Below are 23,323 nucleotides of genomic sequence, written 5' to 3'. Positions count from 1 at the left end.
ACTCTGTTAATACAAAAAAAAAAATTTATATCAATAAAAATAAGAGTAAATTGTTAAATAAATCTATAAAAATTTACATTTTAGATAGATTTTTTTTAAAAAAATTAGAAATGAGATTCGAAGATGTAACCTATAGGTGAGCATGGGAAAGATTAGATCATTTGAGTTATAGTTCTTACATTTTAGATAGATTAATCCTTAAAAAAATATTAATAAAATCTTTTAAGATAGCATATATAAAACCCATTTGGTCGAGAAGCAATAGCTCAAATGGCATAGTCTTCCCATACTCAATTAAGAAGTTGCGGATTTGAGTCTCTATATCTTCGGTAAAAAAAAAAATATGTAAGACCCATTTGAAAAGTTTCAAAAGTAATTTTTTTGAATTTTTGACTTATGAAAAGTAATAGTATTAATGTTTGATGTAAGAGAAAGTATAAGGAGCCAATGACCTAAGCGTACAATATGTACAATGAAGGTTTAGAAAGTATTAGAGATATGATTATTAGTGTTACATTGTCCTGTCAGGTTACGTTTTTGGGATGAGTGGTTTCAGGAAATGGTATTAGAGTTCCAGATCCGGAAGGTCTTAGGCCATTGGCTCCCTAGCACTACTCTGTTCAAAATCAAATTGTAGCTTTTTAAGAAACTATTTAGGAGCTTATAGAGAAGTTAAAAAAATTACTTCTCTTATAATAAAAAGCTTTTTATCACATTTCTTTTAAAATAAGTATTTTTAGAACTAAAAATTTAAATACAAAATAACTTATTTATAAGCTACTTTTAATATAGGCATTTATTGTTTAAACTATTTTTTAAAATGAGTTTAATTAAACTATTTACCCAAACTAGACCATAAACATACTACTTTTAAATTAGTTTCTATGATTAGAATAGAAGATCTTGGTTTAAACTACTCCACATTTGTTATTTTAAAAAAATTTATTAGTACTTTTTTTCTTTAGAAATTAATCTATCTTGATAAATTTTTAAAAATTTATTTATCACTTTACTTTAAAAATAATTAATTTTGGAGTCAAGTAAGATAAATACATTTATTTTCTTCAATTATTTATAACTTTGTTATAAACACTCTAATATTTTATTATTCAATTAATATCAGTACAAGAATTATAATATTAAGTCTCCAACAATTTTTGTCTTCGAACAAATTTAATTTTCAATAAGTAGGTAACTAAAGCCTTAATAATAATAATAATAATAATAATAATAATAATAATAATAATAATAATAATAATAATAATAATAATAATAATAATAATAATAATAATAATAATAAAAGATGAAAAAAAGTATATACAGAATTTATGTTCAAATAGATTTCTTGAAGATCGAATATACACGAATGTTATTACGGTTTTTTTAGATAGACAATAATTTTTGTAAATAATGTGAATAATAGGTTCTAGAATTGACCCAATAAAGTAAAAAAATATTCTACCCCTAAATTACTTCCTAAATCTTAACATTAGGATAACTATCTACACATCTATTGAATTGAACATCCAGCCATTGTTAACTATGCATGAGTAAATCGAATCAAAAGAAATAACCATCCAATTAAAAATAATGAACATAATCATCTGCATACTTATTGAATTGAACATCCGACATATCCATTATTCACATTATTTAGTGTTCTCATTGTTTACCTATACTTTTTCATGTTATTAAGAGTAACAACTAACAACCTGTTAAACTAATCCACTGATTACTAGACCATGTGATTATTTTACTATATAATATATCAGCCAACACATAAAATTTAAAAATATTATTTATACACTAAAATTAACTACTAAAATAATTACTATGTGTTTATATATAAATACGTGTATAATTTAATTTATTTTTAGTGTATATTTTTTATTTTATATTTCAATATATATTATATAAATTTACTACTATAGAAACTTAGCTTGAAGGCATATTAAAACATATATATGAACTGGCCAGAATGAATTATTCATATGTGATGAAAAAGAAAATATTATTGGTTAAGATAATTACGTTAAGGCCAGTTTTGTGCTTAATTTTCTTAACTTCCTTTATTATTAATTTTTCCGAATCTTAGGTATGAAATTGCGACAGTTCAAAGTCGTCATTAAATTCCTCCGCTGCTAATGCTATTTACCAAAATTGGTATAGTGTATTGAAAAAATAATTCAAAAATACTTACTCTATTCAATTTCTCCATTAACTATACAACAGATCATTGACAATTTCTATAGTTCTGTACATATACATTATGATTTTATACATACTAGCTTGTAAATATTGTCATAGTTTTAATGGTAAATAAATTTTCTCCTCTAATTAAGCATGAGAGAACATTGCCTGCTGTAAATACTTGAAAGTTTTCTGGTAATTTAAGAATCCCATAAACCAAAAGTCAAAATTATCTTCGGTAACTATTTCTATGTACTTTTCTGAAGGCTTCTCCACATTTTGACTTTGGTTGACACAGTTTATCTTCTCAACTGGAATAGCAACCTGAAATAAATTAACAAACAAAATTTCTGTTATATATATAAATACATAATTATTAGTCAAATATCAGTTATGATTAAAGTAATAATAATTTAGGTTTTGAGGCAATTCCAATTGTCACTATGCATATTATAACCTATATAGTGTGAATTCTTATGTTTACAACTTAAAATTTAGTTTTTTACAGTCCACTAAACTTAATTATATTGCAATCTTGAATTATGTCACTATTAAAATATGTAATTCGAAACACAACACAATATTACAATCCAATAATGATGCAATTCATTTGCAGCGGTATTAATTACAACCGCCACAATATTATCCTAAACTCAAAATCTATAAATATATTATATATTGGAGTAACGATAAATAGGTTCTGATTTTTTATTTCAAAGATAAATAAGTCATCGACTAATTAAAAATACAAAAATGTCCTTCATTTTCTAAAACATGAGACATCAAAGTCTCTCCAAGACGGAGAAATTTAAATGTCTCATACTTTAAAATATCAAGATCGTTTTTGTATTTACAATTAGTCAGGAACTTATGTATTTCGAATTAGGTGCATTCTATGGTATCTATCTATATTTGCCTAACTTACTAAAAGAAGATAAAAATTAATATTTAAATTAAAAAATATAAAAATAAAAATTTTTTTAATATTTAAAACTTACTATACAAGATAAGTTCGGCAATTTCGACACCAAAATTATAGGCACCATAGAATTTGCCTTCGAATTAAAAAGTTAGGGACTTATTTGAATACTAGAAAACAATTGGTTACCTTATAATGGATTCTAGTGTTGAAATCTTGCTCAGGAGAAGAGATAATCTTGATGGATCTATCACTACAAAAAGCAACTTTATGAGTTGAAATGAAGAGAATGCCAGAAATAGGACCAGAAGTGGTTGATAGATAGCACTGTGATGCTTTCAGAAGCTTCTCCCTTTCTTTCATACCAAAAAGTTGTATGAAATTTTTCTTCACTTTCATAGTATTAGATGTCTTCATCCCACCAAGTCTCATCACTGCATCTCACAATATTATATAGTTTAGATTTTTTTTTTTTGGGGGAGCTTGTTTAGATTTGATTATTTTGAAAAGGAAAAAAATTTATCAAAATAATAAGGTTTAATTATTCTGTCAGTTCCTATAGTTTTATCGAATTTTCATTTAAGTCTCTATACTTTTTTCTTTTTATTTAAATCCTTATACTATATCAGATTTTGCAATCAAGTTCCTACTGTGAAAAAACGTTGGAATTAACGGAATATTTTGTTTAACTATACAGAATATTCAGTCAAGTGTTAGGCATATTTATTTTGTTTAACAGAATATTCTATTAATTTCAACGTTTTTGTCATAGTAGGGACCTAATTATAAAATCTAATATGATATAGGGACTCAATCGAAAAGAAAAAAAGTATAGGGACATAATTGAAAATTTAGTGAAACTATCAGGACCGACAGAGTAATTAAACCAAATAATAACCAACTAAAACATCATTTATTATGTATAGTTATATAGAAAAAAAATTTGCTATTGAAGAGTGAATATTCTTTTGTTGGATTCAATTCATATATATGTTGAATAATTCCACTTTGTCTATCAATTATAAAAATTTACATTTGATATGATCAATTAAAATTTTCAACTGATATGATAATTCATTCTCATTTAATTTTGTCTGAAAAAAATATAAATTGAACAATCATTAAATAATAGTGTTTAATTAATGGTAAGATATATACCATGCTCTCTCACTCCATTTGCAAAATTGTCAGCTTTTCTCCCAAACTTGTTCATCTTAGTCAGAACAGAATTTAGTTTGCCTGAAATCATGAAAGAACATTAAACTTTTAAGGTATATTTAATTTAAGAAAACATTCTCTATTTTAATTTTTAGTATTTAAAAAATTTATTTAAAATATAATAAAATCTTATTTTTATTTTCATGTGCTATTCTACCCTTTTTTTTTTCTTTTTACAAAATATAAACATAGAAAATACTAAAAATAAAAATCCATATAAAAACACAAACTAATTTAAGCATACCTTTAACTATAATAAAAAAAAATTCAAAACTAATAAATCAAATTTGGTAATATAAATATATACTTACTGTTTTTCTTTGCTTTTGCTGAAGACTTGTTATGATATTTTCCAGAACAAGATTCAGCTAAGTATCTCTTTGATGGATTTCCAAATGCTCTTGAAATAATTGGAATACTAGTAACTAACTCCTGAAGAAGTAAATTACCTTTCTTCATATATAATCTTCTGCTCAAATATTATTATTCAATATTGAATAATATATTTCTTTAATTTAATTTCTTCCTTATTACTTATACTTTGGTTGATGAATAATAACCCCTTATGCTTAGTATGGTGTATATATAATTGATTAAAGGTAAATAAAGAGTGTGAATTGAATCATGCATGATGCATATTCATCTAATCTCTATACTTTATTTTTGTGTTGGATGAGTCAGCTTTGGATCATCATCAAAGAATAATAATTATTCATTAAAAAGTTGTTCAAAATTTGAACATGGCATGGTTGGTTGCTTTTACAAAAAAGATATATTGGTCTACGTCATTTCTAAGTAAGAACCTTAAAAGCAAAGAAAAGAAAGACCTTCACCATTTGTGTTTGAATAATAAATAATGATTTAAAAAATAAAAACCTTGGTTTTCAACTTTTCATTAAGGCTCCTTGGTTTTGAATTGAAACTAGCTAGGTAGTGAACTAGGGGTGAGCACGGGTAGCGGGTACCTGATTATCTGTTCGAACTCGAACCGAATCAATTAAATTGGTTCTGAAACTAAAGGGTAATCGGGTCCAATCCGAACCAATCTAATGGCCTTTGTTAGTGATTGGTTCGGGTATTGGTTCTGGAGATGCAGAATCTGAACCAACCTGTGAACCCGATGATATATTTAATTAAATAAAAAAATAAAAATATGTATATAGCTTTTAGTGAGATTATTCACTATTAATATATTTGGATTTTAATGAGTTTAGTTTTTAATGTATTTAGTGTTTAACATATTTAGATTATTTATATTAATATTACATGTTTATTGTGCTTGTTGAATTTTTAAGATAAAAATTTAGTTTTTTTATGAATTTCAAAGTCATCGGGTACCCAATTACCCGAACCGAACCAATCCGTTCTTAATCAGTTTGATTTGGTTCGGATACATGCACAAAAAAATATAAATCCAAATTAAATCGAACCAATTACATTTCGATTAGTTCGGTTCTAATTTCACTTTGAACCCCAACCAAACCGACCCGTGCTCACCCTATAGTGAACCTTAATCTTAGTGCTTGATTGGAATTATTTGTTTAATTATTATTAGAGAGAAATACTTATACAATTTTTAAAATATATTTACAACTAGTATGTAACTTTTTATTTTTTCTCATCCATTTCTTACTTCCAAATTGTTTGTTATTATTTGATCTTTTGTGTTTGATTTTTGTTGACATACATAATTATTCCTTATATTTCTAATAATCATGATTGATCATATTATATGGATATATATCAGCAATTAATTATTATGTAAAAATACATAAACATTAAAGAGTTTGATTATATTACTTTAAAATATTTTGATTTTTTTATGTCAGATTTGAATATTTTCTAGTAGTTGATTATTAGTTTATATATTAATTATTTGGTGCGCCCATCAATTTGCTAGCAAGAAAATCTAAAATGACACAAATTTATATATAATATATATTTGTATCTTATCATCACTACTGATTTTTTATTAATTTGATCGGACTTGATTGAAGTCTAATAATAAAAATAAAATTAAAAATATTGATTAGAGTAATTTTGATTTTCATAAAACTAGTTTTTTTTTTCTATGATTGAAATATACATTATTGAGCACGGTGATTAAAGGTTGCATTTAGTTGATATTCAATGCATAAAAAATAGAGATATAAATAAAAATAAATAAATAAATATTAAGTTAGAAATGCATTCGGTTTGTGTTCTTTTTCTATTTTTATTTCAAACATTTTTTTAGAATTTGTGAAGAAAGAGAAAATAATAAAAAAATTATTTTCTATTTTTATCTCTCATTTTTCCTTTTTTTTACAGAATTTTAAAAATAAAAAATATTAAAACTAAAAATATAAATCAAACAAATCCTAAATGTTAGCAAGAAAATACTATTTTTTAATAATATTTTAAATTTATTATCACAATGACAAGAATGATCATGCATTTACACAATATCTAATAATTATTCAATAAATCAGTGAACATTTTTAAGTTAGCAAGAACTTTAAATAAAATTATTACTAATATATATATTTTAGCTAATTTAAAATTATTACTTATAAAAGTTTCTTAGAGAATTGGACGAATTCATCTTAAACAAAATAAAAAATATATATTCTAAAAATTAAAGTTCAAATAATGTGTTTCTGGATCAACGCAAGTTGGCATAGATGGATGAGGGTCTGTGTCCCTTAACCATCTTTTTCGGGTTCGATAGTCACTGAAAAAAATAATTTTTCTTTAATTTATTTCAGAAAAAAAAAACTTTTATTATAGATAATAGAACCAAGATATAATTAATTAATTAAGGGAGCAACCAAATGCTTTTATTATATCATTGCCCTTCTATAGAGGTTTTATTTATAATATCCATTACAAAACCCTAGACATTAACAAGTATACTTATTCATGAGTGTTTGCATCAATTTTAGCTTGATGAGTTTGTCCCTTAGCGTAACAACACCTATAACATCCATAGTAACCCCAACCACAACATCCATAAGGACAATAACCGCCACCATATCCATATGGACCGCCGCCATATCCCCCGTAGCCGCCGCGCCATCCCCACGGACCGCCGTATCCGCCACGCCATCCCCACGGACCACCATAGCCGCCGCGCCATCCCCATGGTCCGCCGTATCCGCCCCGCCATCCACCACCCCATCCACCATATAATTTGCTCTCATCTACGCCTTGTGCCGGGTTATTGTTACCTACAAATAATAATTAATCATATGATAATTAATTAGGTGGTTTAATTTAGATAATAATTATAAAAATAATTTTACATATATATCCTTTAGTAGTATAGTCTAATAATTGTTAAAATAATTTATTCTAACCCAAAAAAAATGTGAAAATTAAATACATGTACAATAATATTCTTCTTGATGTCACAATTTAATATAATTCAAGGACCTAATAAAATTTGATTAACTTCATAAGAGTTTTTCAACTTGAAACAAAAACTAATCTTGGACTTATTAGGAAGTGCTATATATACTAATTAAAAAAAAAAAAAAAAAAAAAACCAATTACCATCATTTTGTTCAAATTTCTCATCTAAGTCTCCGGGTGCTACCTCATTGGTAGATGCCACAAAGATGGTGACCATGAACATAGCTAGAATTAGAAAAGCCTTGAAACCCATTTTTGCAACTATCATTGATTAATAAAAACGTAAATATTGATGATGAAAATAAAATGGATCACAATTCCCTCTCTATATATAGGCAATCAATTTCTTCAATTTGCTTCATGGAGGATTATTATTATTAGATTATTATAGTTTGATTTAATTCATTCTTATCTTGAAATAAAGAGTTTCAAAATGATCACTCAAAAAAACCTTGTCCATTTCCTCATTATTAATTTCTCTATATTTCCGTGTTATCACAAGTAATGGTCAAATTCCTAATTTTTGCATGAATGTGTAAATTCATATGATGATGATATAATATAACAAATCTAAAATGCAATGCAAGTTTTGAAGTCATTGCAATATGACAAATAATTCAATTAATTAATTATCGGTGCGTGAAAATATGGGCATGAAAGATAAATGATACAATGGAAGAACCCTACATTATTTTCCTCATTAATAATGTATATGTAACCGAACGTGTGAAACTAAGATATTCTATTCTATAGTCAAACCAATATTTGGAAATATATACATGTTGCTTGCACCGCTTATAAGTTAGTAGTGACATTATTTTATATCAAGAGAGATATTCCGTTAATGTAAAAATAATATTGTAAATTATTAAATAATTTAATAATTAAATATATTAAATTATTTAACTGTTCATAATATTATTTTTATGTAAAAATATTATTATTAAAATATATTATCTGTATCAAATTAAAAAAGTTTAATGTGATTGTTATTTTCATCAGATTGGTTAAAGTTTAGTTTTATTTTATGTAATCAAATATGCTTTAGTTTTAGTTTCTTAAATTTTTTTATTTTTTGCGTTTGGTTCCTTATTTCTCAATATTTTGCTTTTATATAGTCTTTATCTTTCAAATTTTTAGCATGTATAAATAATTAAATACTTTAAAATATATGCATTTAGTCAATAAAATTATTATTGTAAAATATTTTTTTTATGACAGACGTGTTTTTTTTAATATTTTTTTATTTTTCGAAAATATAAACTTTACACCTGATCTAAGGAGTAGGGACTAAAAAAGTAAAAAGTTAATAATAGTAAAAACGAATAATAAAAGTGAAAAAAAAAAAAAACTTTAGAAGCACTGCTAAAGTGAAATTAAAGTAGCCTATGTTGAGGGAGTGAATTTATTGGTCATTTTTCTTAAAAAATGTATCATTTAGATGAACAAATTAAGAAACTAGATTGACATTGTATTGTATCATTGGCAAAGTCTAGATTCCTAAGTTCTCAAGTATTCCGATAGTAACAAGTACCATCGGCATGATAGAAATTTTTTTACAAATTTTAGTTATAACCATTTGCAGCGGTTACTTTTTATAAAATAAATATTAAGTTATTAACCACTTTCACTTCCATTATCATAACATTTTTTAATGTTGTCTAATGATTTTTAAATTTCTGAGATACAATTTTTACTCATCTTTTTTATTTTACAATAATAGATTCGAATCAATTCAATTTTCTTTCAATTATACTTGAAGTTTTTCTTAAAATTCAACAAAAATGCTAACGTGCATATCAATAATCACTTAATCAGCTAATAAATTACCTACTATTATTTAAATATAAATACATATATTATTTAATTTATTTTTAATAAATATTATATATATTTTAACATATATATTAATAACTATTTTGATAATTAATTTTTAATGTATACGTAACATAGTTATTATAATACATGCTCAAGTTTTGAAATCTCAAAATCTAAATCTAAATTTTTCGATGCCAAATGCCTTTTGTTACGATGGGTAACCGGAGATTGTTGGGCTGGACTCGCTAGGTTGGCCCAATCGTCTGAGGAAGGAAGCCTTCGAGTTGGTCTGCGCTTTGGGGGCCTCCGTCCGACTTGTGAGTATGAGTGAATGGGGGGTGGTACCTGCAAAGACACTCCGATGCCTAAGTCAGCATGAGGTTAAGCAGGTTTAGAACGTATTGGAACTTAGTGATACCTGAGGGGTGTCAGTGTATTTATAGTGGTGAACCAATAACCACCGTTGAAGTAGTGCCACCTTTTTAGGGTGGTAACCGTCCCTTTATCTTAGGGAGGTTAAGATATGACCCCTGGAAGTGGTTAGAGAGATTCTAGGGGCAGTTACTCATTTAAACGAGTGTTTATCTGCCAGCTAACTCCCGTCTCCGATTTCTTTAGGGTAAGTCGTGGTAAGAGCCGACTTCATAGGAGGAAGGTCGGCGCAATGTGAGGCTCAACCTTTCGGATTGGGCCTTTTATTTGGACCTGGGCCTTATCATTAGGTCAGGGTATGAACAGTGCCCCTACTCGAGCCCGATTTCTTTTAGGATTTGGGTTCGAGTATTCTACTCGGGACCGTAGCCGACTTGTTGGAGGACCGACGTGATGGTTGGAAACCGACGTGACTTTTCGTGACTTTTGACTTTCACAGTTACGTCTAATCAAGCGTCGCGTCCGTTAGAGGTTTGCGTAGGGATTGATTACCTTGGTAACGGTGCACCCATTAATGACTGTCCCATTTTTACCATTAAGCCCCTAACGTGTTTATAAATACTTTTCCTCTCTTTCGTTATTTCGTTTCTGCGATTTTTCAAATTTCCTCCTCATCCGTTCGTGCAGCGTTCTTGCGTTTGAAGGCTTTCATTTCCTCCAACCTTATTTTCAGATAAAGGTTAGGTTTTTCTTCTTCTCCTTTTGCAACATGCTTTCTGTTTGCATGCTTTTATATTTTAGATGGATAGGTTGATTTGTAGGCTTCTGTTTGATTCCGTACTTTCCCCTTAGAGACCATGTTTTTTATTTTCTTTTCTTTTTCCTTTGTAGGTTTTTCTCACTTTTTTAGAAAAAGAAATGACTTCCGTAGATATTCTTGCTCAGTGGGTTGATGTCACAGTCTTAGGGGAGGAACCCTTGGTCGATACCGAGTTTATCACCCATCTTCATACTCGTCACAGAATTTGTACCTCTGAAGAGGATGAGCCGAAGTATGAGTTGGTGGTCCCGGGTCCGGAAGACCGGGTTTGCTTCGGGAGGGCCACTGAGGCGGCCCCTCATTTCTTCTTCATGTATGAGAGCATGGTCACCCGTTTGGGTGTTTTTCTTCCATTTTCAGATTTTGAAATGTCTGTGTTACGTCACTGCCGAGTTGCTCCTACTCAACTTCACCCCAACTCTTGGGGTTTTTTGAAAATTTATCAGTTTATCAGCCAGGCCTTGGAGTTCCCGACTTCTCTGAGGATTTTCTTCTATCTTTTCCATATGACCAAGCCCTTCAGTGGGCAAAATAATAAGCAACAGTGGGTGTCTTTCCGAGCCATACAAGGTCGGAGAGTCTTCACCCTTTTTGACGAGTCCTTCCATGACTTCAAAAACTATTTTTTCAAAGTTCAAGCCGTAGAGGGTCACCACCCCTTTTTTTTGGATGAGAATTCTTCTCCTCGCTTTCCTTTATACTGGTTAGAGGCCTCCCCCTATGAGAAATATAGCTTGGAAGATCTGGATGAGGTGGAGGCAGCCATTGTGGGGTTCCTCCGAGAAGTATGGGGGAGGGCCCCATATCTGGATACCAAGAAATTTCTCCAGGGGTCTCCGACCTTTATCCAGACATAACTAGGTAGCTTTTATATATCTATTTGATTTTCGACTTGTCTGACTTGTTTTTCCGACTTGTCTGATCTTTTGGCTACTAATTGTTTTTACAGGGATGGCGAAGAAAAATTCAAGTGAGTCTTACCAGAGGGTCCAGGAGGCCAAGGCAAGGTCTCGTGCCAGGACTGGTGGTGCCAAGGCGATTATCCCTCCTCCTCCCCCTCCCCCCCGGAATTTGGGGACTCCTTCTCAACCCATCGTGATCTCTTCGTCGGCCTCTTCTCAGCCGCCCCCTTCCCCCCGACCTTCTTTTGAGCCAGAGAAGGAAAAACGCAAGGTTTTGGAGTCTGGCTCCTCTTTTGAAGGTGAGGCTAAAGCGGATGCTCCTGCATTCATCCGAAAATACATCTACCCCCATATCCGCATAGGTATGGATGATGTTTCTATTCGGAACCACCTTACTGCTCTGGCTGAGGAGAGTATCAGGGCGGCAGGGGTGTGCACAAAGTTTCTTGATATGTTCGAGAAGACTCCTCTCAGCTCTCTGGGTTCAACCTCGAAGGTTGACGAGCTAGAGGAGAGGCTTCTCATATATCAGAATTCTGAGAAGGAGTTGAAGGAGGAGGTCGCCAAGTTGAAGGAGGAGAGAGATAGTCTTCGGGAGAAGGGGAACAAGTTACAAGCCCAATGTAACATGGAGGAGGGCTTGAGAAAGAAGGCGCAGGAGAGTTATCAGAGTTTGTTCGAGGACCTTGTGGCTGTAAGGAAAGATCTGTTGAATTCTCGAACTGCCTACGCCGAGTTGGAGGACTCTATTGCTGATGGTGCCGAGAAGGCTTGGAGGATCTTTAAGGAGTAGGTCGGGGTTCTTGCCCCCGACCTTGATCTTTCTCCTTTAGATCCTGACAAAGTCGTCATTGATGGTGCCATAGTTTATCCTCCTGCCTCTCCTAAGCCTGTCACCGATTCCGACTTGAAAACTCGGGGGCAGAGGATAATTGAGTCCCCTCCTCGTCCGAAGGATGCTCCAAGTTCCTCAAAGCCTCATGGAATCTCTTCTCCTTCTCCCATGGATGCCTCTCTTCCTGGTCCTGATGGTGCTCCGACTGCTCTTCCTGACTTTGGTGGTGATCCGTCTACTCCTCTTTAAACATTTATTGGCTATATGGGGCCCGGCCTGTGGGTCTCCCCTTTTTTAAACTCTTTATTTGTTGTTTGTGGTGTTGGTGATTGAACATTTTTCTCTGGCCTTTTAAGGCCGTAAACAAAACATCTTTTAGAAATACCCTTTTTGGATAAGGATTTTAAGTTAACAAAAGAAATACCCTTTTTTGGATAAGGGTTTAAGTTACCTTTTGCTTGCATGCTTTTCTGACTTTAGTTTTTTGGAAAACCCCTTTTGATCTTCTTTAAAAACCTTTTTCTTGGCTGTCTGTCCTTTTGAGTTCCTTTTTCTCTAAGGACTTAGGACAGTCTTTAACTTTGACATTTTTGGTAGGTTTTTCAATCTCTTTTTGGTATTCCTTATACTCAATTTCGGAGTTTATTGAGTTCCTATGACTTAGGTTACTTTTGTGATGCGTTTTCTTTGCTGCTCGGTTCTTCATTTCGACTTATGAGTCTGAATGTTTCCGAGTTCTTCGCGATCAACTTTTATAACCTCTTTACACCGACTTGTACCTCGTCGTTTTATCCTGACGACCATCTAGGTCGGTTCATGGGATTTTCACGTTTTGTCGAGCTTAAGTCGGCGCGTTTCGTAGAAAGAAAGAGAAAACAAGAAGGAATTTATAAGAGATATTGTAAAAAAAAAAGATCTTTATTTATTGGGGAGGTACCTTACTGCTACTAAGGGTTTTTGACAGCCTATTTCCCTTAGCCTCTACTATGATGCCTCGTTAAAAACCCTTCTCCAGAAAAAATCCTTTGATTTCGGGAAAAAATCGTGAAGTTGGGAAAAGAGTACATCAGGGAGTAGAGTTCACTTTTAACTATAGTACTTTTTCATGTTACAAGCATGCCACGATCTTGGTAACTCGGTGCCGCTTAGGTTGGTCACCTTATAATAACCTTTTCCTAAGACCTCGCTAATTTTGTAGGGTCCCTTCCAATTGGCAGCGAGCTTTCCTTCCCCCGATTTATTGACTCCAATGTTGTTTCTGATCAAGATCAAGTCGTTTGGGGCAAAGCTCCTTCGAATGACTTTTTTGTTGTACCTTGTAGTCATCCTTTGCTTCAGCGCTGCTTCTCTTATCTGGGCTTGTTCTCGGACTTCGGGGAGCAAATCGAGCTCCTCTTTGTGCCCCTGTACATTCCCAATCTCATCATGGAGAATCACCCTTGGGCTTTGCTTATTGATTTCTACTGGTATCATGGCTTTTACGCTGTAAACTAGTCGGAAGGGTGTTTCCCCCGTAGCAGATTGCGGCGTCGTCCGATAAGCCCACAACACTTGTGGGAGCTCTTCTGTCCAGGCCCCCTTTGCTTCTTGAAGTCTCTTCTTCAGCCCTGCCAGTATGACCTTGTTGGCTGCCTCGACTTGTCCATTAGCTTGTGGATGTTCCACCGAGGTGAACTGGTGTTTTATTTTCATACTGGCCACCAGGCTTCTGAAGGCAGAGTCGGTGAACTGGGTTCCATTGTCTGTAGTGATGGAATAAGGTATTCCATACCTTGTGATGATATTTTTGTAGAGGAACCTCCAACTTCTTTGAGCTGTGATGGTAGCCAGTGGTTCTGCTTCTATCCACTTTGCGAAGTAGTCTATCCCCACGATCAAGTATTTGACTTGTCCTGGCACCTAGGGAAAAGGACCTAACAAATCCATTCCCCATTTTGCGAAGGGCCATGGAGAAGTTATACTGATGAGCTCCTCGGGGGGAGCCACGTGGAAATTTGTATGCATTTGGCATGGTTGACATTTTTTCATAAATTCTATGACATCTTTTTGCAAGGTCGGCTAGTAAAATTCAGCTCGGATTACTTTCCTGGCTAGTGACCTGGCTCCGAGATGATTTCCATAGATCCCATTATGAACTTCCTCTAGTACCTCGGTGGTTCTCGAGGTCGGTACACACTTCAACAATGGTGTTGATATTCCCCTTTTATAGAGGATATTTTTCACCAGAGTGTAATGTTGTGCCTCCCTCCGGATTTTCTTAGCCTCTTTTTCCTCCTTGGGGAGGATGTCGAATTTCAGGCATTCGACCAAGGGGTTCATCCATCCGAGGTTTAATTCGGTTACCTCAAGGACCACTTGCTTTTCCTCTGTCTTTACCACGGAAGATTCCTGGAGAGTTTCCTGGATCAGGCTTCTATTATTCCCTCCTGGCTTGGTACTTGCTAACTTGGAGAGGGCGTCTGCTCTGCTATTGAGATCCCGAGTTATGTGTTTAACCTCGGTTTCCGCAAAGCGCCCGAGGTACTCCAAAGTTTTTTCCAAGTATCTCTTCATATTTGGATCTTTTGCCTGATACTCTCCATTTATCTGGGAGGTCACCACTTGGGAGTCGCTATATATCATCACTTTTGTTGCACCGACTTCTTCTGTCAGCTTCAATCCAGCAATCAGGGCTTCATATTCTGCCTGATTATTTGAAGCTGAGAATTCAAACTTGAGGGATACCTCTATTTGAGTTCCCCTTTCATCTACTAGTATTATGCCTGCCCCGCTTCCTGTTTTGTTTGAGGATCCATCTACATAGAGTTCCCATGCAGTTGGCCTTTCCTCTTGGTCTCCTGCGTACTCAGCTATGAAGTCGGTGAGGCATTGAGCTTTGATTGCTGTTCGAGTTTCATATTTCAAGTCGAACTCGGAGAGCTCTATTGCCCATTGAACCATTCTCCCTGCAACATCCGTCTTTTGGAGGATTTGCTTCATGGGTTGGTTCGTGCGGACTCTCATTGTATGAGCTTGAAAGTAAGGTCGTAGCCTTCGCGAGGCTATTACTAAGGAGTAGGCAAACTTCTCTAGTTTGTGATACTTTAGTTTGGGGCCCTGTAGAACTTTGCTGATGAAGTAAACTGGATGCTGCCCGGCCTCGTCCTCCCTTATCAGAGCTGATGCAACAACTTTGTCTGCTACGAACAAATAGAGGACGAGATCTTCCCCGACTAGAGGTCGGGTTAGGATTGGTGGTTGACTCAAGAATCTTTTGAACTCCTGGAATGCTCTTTCGCATTCTGGAGTCCATTCAAACTGGCATCCCTTTTTTAGTAAGGAAAACAGTGGAAGGAATTTGAGTGCTGATCCTGCCAAGAACCTGGAGAAGGCTGCGAGTTGGCCATTCAATTGTTGAACCTCTCTTAAGCACGTCGGGCTCTTCATTTCCAGGATAGCTTTACACTTATCGGGATTTGCTTCAATCCCTCTCTGTGTTAGCATGAAACTCAGGAATTTTCCAGCTTCTACCACGAAGGCACACTTTGCGGGATTTAGTCTCATTCCGTGTAACCTTATGGTGTCGAAGACTTGCGAGAGGTCTGACAAGAGGTTGGCTTCATCCTTGGTTTTTACCAGCATGTCGTCGACGTCGACTTCCATTAAGCTCCCAAGGTGAGAAGCGAACACCTTATTCATCAGCCTCTGATATGTGGCCCCTGCATTTTTCAATCCAAATGGCATGACCACGTAGCAAAAATTAGCTCTGGGCGTGATGAATGATGTCTTCTCCTGGTCTGGCTCATACATCGGGATTTGGTTATATCCCAAGTAGGCATCCATGAACGACAAGTATTGATATCCCGAGCTAGAGTCTACTAGGGTATCAATACTTGGGAGTGGTTAAGGGTCCTTGGGACATGGCTTATTTAAGTCGGTGTAGTCGACACACATTCTCTATTTGCCATTTTGCTTTTTGACTAGTACTACATTGGCTAGCCATGTTGGATACTTGACTTCTCTGATGAAACCGGCTTCTAAGAGTGCCCGTACTTGTTCTTCTACCACTAGGGCTCGTTCCGGGCCGAGCTTGCGTCTTCTTTGTTGTACAGGTCGGGATCCTGGGTATACTGAGAGCTTGTGGGACATGAGATCGGGGTCTATCCCGGGTATGTCGGAGGCCTTCCAGGCAAAGAGGTCGGAATTGTCTCTTAGGAGCTTAGTCAACCCTTGTTTTAGGGTTTCCCCTAGGTTGGCTCCTATGTTGGTATTTTTTCCTTCCTCTTGGCCGACCTGTATTTCTTCGGTTTTTCCTCCCGGCTGTGGTCGCAGCTCTTCTCTGGCCCTTGCACCGCCGAGCTCTATGGTGTGAACTTCTTTGCCTTTTCCCCTCAAGTTCAGGCTTTCATTGTAGCATTTCCTTGTCAATTTCTGATCTTCCCTCACCGTTGCTATTCCCGCTGAGGTCGGGAATTTCATGCAAAGGTGGGGAGTGGACACCACCGCTCCGAGTCGATTAAGGGTAGCTCTGCCAATTAAAGCATTATATGCTGACCCTACGTCGATGACTATGAAGTCTACACTCAGAGTCTTGGATTTTTCCCCTTTTCCGAAAGTGGTATGGAGGGGTAGAAATCCCAGTGGTCTTATTGGCGTGTCGCCTAGTCCGTACAAGGTGTCGGGGTAGGCTCTTAGTTCTTTCTCCTCTAACCCTAGTTTGTCAAAAGCGGGCTTGAAAAGGATGTCCGCTGAGCTTCCTTGATCTACTAGGGTTCTGTGGAGATGAGCATTTGCTAGGATCATGGTTATTACCACTGGATCATCGTGTCCAGGGATTACTCCTTGCCCATCCTCCTTTGTGAATGATACGGTCGGAAGGTCGGGTGACTCGCTTCCGATTTGATAAACTCGCTTGAGGTGCCTTTTGCGAGAGGACTTGGTGAGTCCCCCTCCGGCAAACCCTCCTGAGATCATATGGATATGTCTCTCCGGAGTCTGCGATGGTGGGTCTCTTCTATCCACATCGTCTCGCTTTCTCTTCCCATGACCGTCCGACCTTTCCATGAGATATCTGTCAAGCCGGCTTTCTCTAGCCAGCTTTTCTATCACATTTTTAAGGTCGTAACAGTCATTTGTCGAGTGACCATATATTTTGTGGTACTCACAGTAGTCGCTGCGACTCCCCCCTTTTTTATTTTTAATGGGCCTGGGAGGTGGCAACCTTTCAGTATTGCAAATCTCTCTGTATACATCCACTATAGAAACCTTTAGATGAGTATAAGAGTGATATTTCCTTGGTCTATCGAGACCGAGTTCTTCCTTCTTCTTGGGCTCCCTCTCCCTCTCTTTTGTTGAAGGAAGATGCCCAGGTCGCCAACTCGAATCTCTCAGTCTAGCATTCTCCTCCATGTTGATGTACTTTTCGGCTCTTTTCTATACGTCACTTAAGGAGGTGGGGTGCCTTTTTGATATGGACTGTGAGAAGGGACCTTCTCTAAGCCCATTGACTAACCCCATAATGACTGCCTCGGTGGGCAGGTCTTGGATTTCTATACATGCTTTGTTGAACCTTTCCATGTAGGTTCGTAAGGATTCTCCGACCTCATGCTTTATTCCCAGGAGGCTTGGCGTATGTTTTACTTTGTCCTTCTGAATAGAGAACCTCATCAAGAACTTCCTTGAGAGGTCTTCAAAACTGGTGACTGACCTCAGGGGGAGGCTGTCGAACCACTTCATCGCTGCTTTCGACAGGATAGTCGGGAAAGCTTTGCATCGCGTGGCGTCAAAAGCATCAGCCAGGTACATCCGACTTTTGAAATTACTTAAGTGATGCTTCGGATCTGTGATTCCGTCGTAGAGGTCCATATCGGGGCTTTTGAAGTTCCTCGGAACTTTTGCCCTCATTATGTCCTCGCTGAAGGGGTCCTCCCCTCCTGGGGGCGACTCCTCTCGATCGTCGCAGGAGCTCCAACTTTTGAGGGAGGATTTCAACTTCAAGAGTTTTCTTTCTAACTCTTTTCGTCATTCCATCTCCTCTCTTAGGTTCTTTTCCGTTTCCCTTTGTCGCTCCCGTTCCTGCTCCAGTTGTTCCAGGCGGCTTTGGTGGAGATGAACTAATCCCATAAGTTCAGTTGCATGGGACGGTCCATCTTTTTCCGATTCGCGCCCTTCTGAGGAATTCACCTTCAGATTTTTGACTCCAGAGGTACCCTCTCTATGCTGGTCGTTGGTTCCCTGATGGAGGGCTAGGTCTGCGTCATTATTTCTGGTATCCAGATTCTCTTGTTTGGAATCTGTCTCCACATGACCCTCTTCAGGGGATCTGTCCGCCATCACTGGTTGATCTCTCGAGTTCCCCAGTAACGGCGCCAATGTTACGATGGGTAACCGGAGATTGTTGGGCTGGACTTGCTAGGTTGGCCCAATCGTCTGAGGAAGGAAGCCTTCGAGTTGGTCTGCGCTTTGTGGGCCTCCGTCCGACTTGTGAGTATGAGTGAATGGGGGGTGGTACCTGCAAAGACACTCCGATGCCTAAGTTAGCATGAGGTTAAGCAGGTTTAGAATGTATTGGAACTTAGTGATACCTGAGGGGTGTCAGTGTATTTATAGTGGTGAACCAATAACCACCGTTGAAGTAGTGCCACCTTTTTAGGGTGGTAACCGTCCCTTTATCTTAGGGAGGTTAAGATATGATCCCTGGAAGTGGTTAGAGAAATTCTAGGGGCAGTTACTCATTTAAACGAGTGTTTATCTGCCAGCTAACTCCCGTCCCCGACTTCTTTAGGGTAAGTCGTGGTAAGAGCCGACTTCATAGGAGGAAGGTCGGCGCAATGTGAGGCTCAACCTTTCAGATTGGGTCTTTTATTTGGACCTGGGCCTTATCATTGGGTCAGGATATGAACACCTTTTAAATTCCAACCTCTCCTTCCCTAACATGAATAGTAGAACTTTGTTTTAATAATAATAAAAAAGTTTCAAATTAGAAACTAACGGGTTTTTGATAAATTATTCTCGAAAAGTAAAAATTTTATCAAATCAAATTTTAATCAAATCTAAGGCAACCAAAATAAAATAAACACAAGTATATAACATAATTGTGCATTATTATGATGTAATTGTACTCTCCTATCTTGTCTCCATGTTCCTTTCTTTCTATTCTATCTTCTTTCTATTGAATTATAAAAACTATGCTCAAAATATGAATTATTTTTTAAGTTAGTGGAATGAAATATATCTAAAAGTTAGATTATGATATCCTATTCTTATTTGGCTGTATGACTCATCTCCTTTTCTTTCCATTTTAGATACAATTGAGGATTTAGATCCTACATTTTATCCCTACATCTATAATAGATTCTAGATATTATACATCATTTTTTTTTGTGAGTCTCCACTAGTTATGGTTTTTTTTTCACAATATTATTTAATTCGATATAATCAGTTATGAATCAAAGTTTCTAATAATTTGTTGTTAGCCAATATCCAATGAATTACAATATAAATAAAATGATATTCGATAAGTTAACTACCAAATTATTTAGCGACTTAAGGATGGTTGAAATTTCAATCTTTAACAATTCATATCTTTTTTCTTCATCTTTTAACTCCTCTTAAGAGTTATCCCAATTGAATGCAGAGATGTCTTTGAATTGTATCCATGTAAGTCAAATGTTGAGTAATAACAAAGATCTTTGCCCTTAGTAAATATAAATATATATAGATACACCAATTTGAATTTAGTGTCCCATTAAATTTAAATTTGACATAATATTATGACAGATGAGATGTACTCAAATAGTAGTATTTACAAACTCATTTATTTCATTTAAGCCAAAACATAATAGACAAGAAATTAAATATATTATTATATTATTCATTTAGTAATAATAAGTACAATGAGAGAATTTCACTTCTACAATACTATTCTTCTATAATAATATATTATAAGTACTGCTAGAGAGCTAATAGTCTAAGTGTACAATGTGTATAATGGGCTAAATTTTTGGTCTATGAAAAAAATAAAATATTACTCATACTATCCAGAATAACCATATACCAGGGATAATAAACATCTCATGTCATAAAATTACTCATCCTAAAAGCTTAAGCTGATTTTGGAATTCACCAAGAATCAAACTCTTGATTTTGGGTTCACCAAAAATCGAACTCTTGACTTTTCGGATCTAGAACTCTAATACCATATCGTGAAACCACTCATCCCAAAAGCATAATCTGATAGGACAATGTAATACTAATGGTCATATCTCTAATACTTCCTAAACCTCCATTATACATATTGTACGTTTAGGCCATTAGTTCCCTATACTTATTCATATATTATTATATTATTCTGCATGCGTTGAAGGCTTGAAGCTGAGTTTTATTGTTCCTATTACGTACATAATTATTAATAAATAACATAACCCAGCAACACTTGTAGCATATATAAACCTTAATGTTATTAATTAGTTATAAGGTTCATTGACATCAAGATCAGGACAAAAGAGTTGTTGATGATCATCATCATGATATTGAGTATAATGATGATGAAGGCCTCATTTAACCCAATACCTATGGCTGAAATGAGATATTCAACCACAGTAACTATAACGACAACGAATATTCATTAGCAACTGTCCCAGGTGCGACTCATCGCCTAAAAAACAAATAAATGAATCATAAATAATATACTGAAGTCATGGACAAAATAATTTGATTATGGGATTAAAATTGGTGTTTGAGTTTAAAATGGGTGCAGTATGTGTATTTGTAGATTGGTGATGTCAGAAGATACTTTCAACACGTGGGGTACGTGTTACTACAACATATGGGGGGCGTGCTGAGTCAGCACATGGGTGGGTGTAAATGCCACGTGGCAAAGTCTGATTGTATGAGACTACAACGCATGGGGGACGTGCTGAGCCAGCATGGGGGCGTGTTACACGTGTCGAAGGCTCATGGGCAAAATAATTTGATTATGGGATTAAAATTGGTGTTTGAGTTTAAAATGGGTGCAGTATGTGTATTTGTAGATTGGTGATGTCAGAAGATACTTTCAACACGTGGGGGTACGTGTTACTACAACATATGGGGGGCGTGTTGAGTCAGCACATGGGTGGGCGTGAATGCCACGTGGCAAAGTCTGATTGTATGAGACTACAACGCATGGGGGACGTGCTGAGCCAGCATGGGGGCGTGCTACACGTGTCGAAGGCTGGTTGGTTGGTGATCGCAACATGGGGGTGGGCGTGCTGAGTACTTCATCTATATAAGGCAAAGTCCGGAACTATTTTCATTGTGAGGAAGAGTGTTCTTTGAGTGTATTGCTAGTGTAATGGAGGGTGCCGCAAACATGCATGATAGTATATCGCAATAGTGAGATTATACGAAATACTCATGAGGGAGTGAGGTTTGTGTGTCAGAATTCGTTTTCGTTTGTGGTTCCATGCACCATGTCGTTTATGGAGCTTTAAAACGGTCTCTGTCAAAGTATGGAGAACAGTATATTGAGGAAAGTGAGCAGTATATTGTACCGAAATCCGGTTATAGTCTTTGGTGGTCTAATACTGTTTGATATCATGCCGATCACTGATGAGGAGAGTATGCAAAATATGTTCCAGATTCACCGGCAAACTCAATTGCGACAGCCACAGATTGAGCTGTATGTTGAGTTTGAAGACGTAGAGGCAGATGAAATTCAAAATGATTTAGATATAGAGGATGATAGAGATGCAGTGTACAAAGGAATGAACAGTGACAGCGAAGAGGACTTCGAAGCCACTTATGAAGCTGGCGATGAAGACGAGGATGGTGATGTGGGAGTCGAAGCAGAAGTGGAGAATGTGGTGGTTCACCCCGCAGTCAGTCAACCGATGAACGTCCCACCTTTTATGCGTAATTTGGATCTTGACGCGATGAATGCACCGGAATTTTTGGAATATGCAAATATAGGTACGTGATGAGTGAATAATATGTTTTTGTAAATTTATATTTCGGATGGATCAATGAATGATGATTTCTGCTTTTTATAGGTGTTGCTGATCCTGAGGACGGAGAGTTCAGGATAGGAATGGAGTATAGTTCTAGAAAGTCTGTCGTTGCAGCAATCAGAAGTTACACTATCTCTAGAGGAGTCGACTACAATGTTTACGAGTCCGAACCATTGATGTTCTATGCAAAATGCAAGACGTATGGGCGTGGGTGTGACTGGCTTATCCGAGCCAGTTTGATACCAAAAAAAGGTTGTTGGGAGATACGGAGATACAACGGCAGGCACACATGCACCATGGGAACGATTTTACAGGATCATTCCAAGTTAGACTCGGACACAGTTGCGGAGGCTATAATGCCATTGGTTGAGAGTGACCCGTCTATCAAGGTCAAATCTATAATTGCAGAAGTCCAGTCAAGGTTTAACTACACCATCAGTTACCGAAAGGCTTGGTTGGCAAAGCAGAAGTCCATAGCCAAAGTTTTCGGTGGTTGGGAGGATTCTTATCAAGCTTTGCCATGGTGGCTCTCGGTCATGACTCAGAAGATGCCTGCCTCAATAGTCCAAATAGAAACACGACCACTGTACAATGGGACTGAGGAGGCGGATGGTGTCAAAATACTTCACCGCGTATTTTGGAGTTTCAATCCATGCATTAGAGCGTTCAAGCATTGCAAGCCTCTAGTTCAAGTTGACGGCACACATCTGTACAAAAAATACAAATGTACACTTCTAGTTGCTGTTGCACAAGATGGGAACCAGAACATTGTGCCTATCGTCTTTGCCCTGGTGGAGGGCGAGACAGCTGATGCGTGACACTTCTTTCTAAGAAATCTACGAAGGCATGTTGTTAGAAAAGACAGTGTCGGTATGATCTCAGATCGAC

At 35.8% G+C, this 23,323-nt stretch overlaps 3 protein-coding genes across 3 annotated transcripts; 1 reads left to right on the top strand and 2 right to left on the bottom strand.

The window, feature by feature from the left end:
* Positions 1 to 2,174: 2,174 nt before the first annotated feature.
* LOC107621621 (putative GEM-like protein 8) lies at positions 2,175 to 4,881 on the bottom strand. Its single transcript, XM_016323656.3, has 4 exons — positions 4,639 to 4,881; positions 4,268 to 4,348; positions 3,299 to 3,543; positions 2,175 to 2,514 (listed from the first exon to the last, which is right to left on the bottom strand). The coding sequence occupies exons 1-4, from the start codon at positions 4,784 to 4,786 to the stop codon at positions 2,338 to 2,340; spliced, it is 651 nt and encodes a 216-aa protein (XP_016179142.1). The 5' UTR covers positions 4,787 to 4,881; the 3' UTR covers positions 2,175 to 2,337.
* A 2,235-nt stretch (positions 4,882 to 7,116) lies between these two features.
* On the bottom strand, positions 7,117 to 8,027 carry LOC107622085 (uncharacterized). Its single transcript, XM_016324005.3, has 2 exons — positions 7,862 to 8,027; positions 7,117 to 7,536 (listed from the first exon to the last, which is right to left on the bottom strand). Exons 1-2 carry the CDS (start codon positions 7,986 to 7,988, stop codon positions 7,223 to 7,225), a joined length of 441 nt encoding a protein of 146 aa, XP_016179491.1. The 5' UTR covers positions 7,989 to 8,027; the 3' UTR covers positions 7,117 to 7,222.
* A 14,165-nt stretch (positions 8,028 to 22,192) lies between these two features.
* LOC148582059 (uncharacterized) lies at positions 22,193 to 23,253 on the top strand. The gene is made up of 2 exons (XM_088495188.1): positions 22,193 to 22,397; positions 22,478 to 23,253. Exons 1-2 carry the CDS (start codon positions 22,193 to 22,195, stop codon positions 23,251 to 23,253), a joined length of 981 nt encoding a protein of 326 aa, XP_088351314.1.
* Positions 23,254 to 23,323: the final 70 nt, after the last annotated feature.

Source organism: Arachis ipaensis, chromosome B10 (assembly GCF_059453495.1).
Source record: "Arachis ipaensis isolate K30076 ecotype BB chromosome B10, ASM5945349v1, whole genome shotgun sequence".
NCBI classification, from domain to species: domain Eukaryota; kingdom Viridiplantae; phylum Streptophyta; class Magnoliopsida; order Fabales; family Fabaceae; genus Arachis; species Arachis ipaensis.
This window is presented reverse-complemented; position numbering and strand designations above follow the sequence as displayed.

What these genes read in the sequence shown, in the direction of transcription:
- LOC107621621 (XM_016323656.3), bottom strand. Translation starts at nt 4,786, where the DNA reads ATGAAGAAAGGTAATTTACTTCTTCAGGAGTTAGTTACTAGTATTCCA. An exon ending in AGCAAAAGCAAAGAAAAACA is followed by an intron (nt 4,349 to 4,638) that starts GTAAGTATATAT and finishes TCATGATTTCAG; the next exon opens with GCAAACTAAATTCTGTTCTG. An exon ending in AAATGGAGTGAGAGAGCATG is followed by an intron (nt 3,544 to 4,267) that starts GTATATATCTTA and finishes TGTGAGATGCAG; the next exon opens with TGATGAGACTTGGTGGGATG.
- LOC148582059 (XM_088495188.1), top strand. Translation starts at nt 22,193, where the DNA reads ATGAACAGTGACAGCGAAGAGGACTTCGAAGCCACTTATGAAGCTGGC. An exon ending in TTTGGAATATGCAAATATAG is followed by an intron (nt 22,398 to 22,477) that starts GTACGTGATGAG and finishes TGCTTTTTATAG; the next exon opens with GTGTTGCTGATCCTGAGGAC.
- LOC107622085 (XM_016324005.3), bottom strand. Translation starts at nt 7,988, where the DNA reads ATGATAGTTGCAAAAATGGGTTTCAAGGCTTTTCTAATTCTAGCTATG. An exon ending in GAAATTTGAACAAAATGATG is followed by an intron (nt 7,537 to 7,861) that starts GTAATTGGTTTT and finishes TATTATTTGTAG; the next exon opens with GTAACAATAACCCGGCACAA.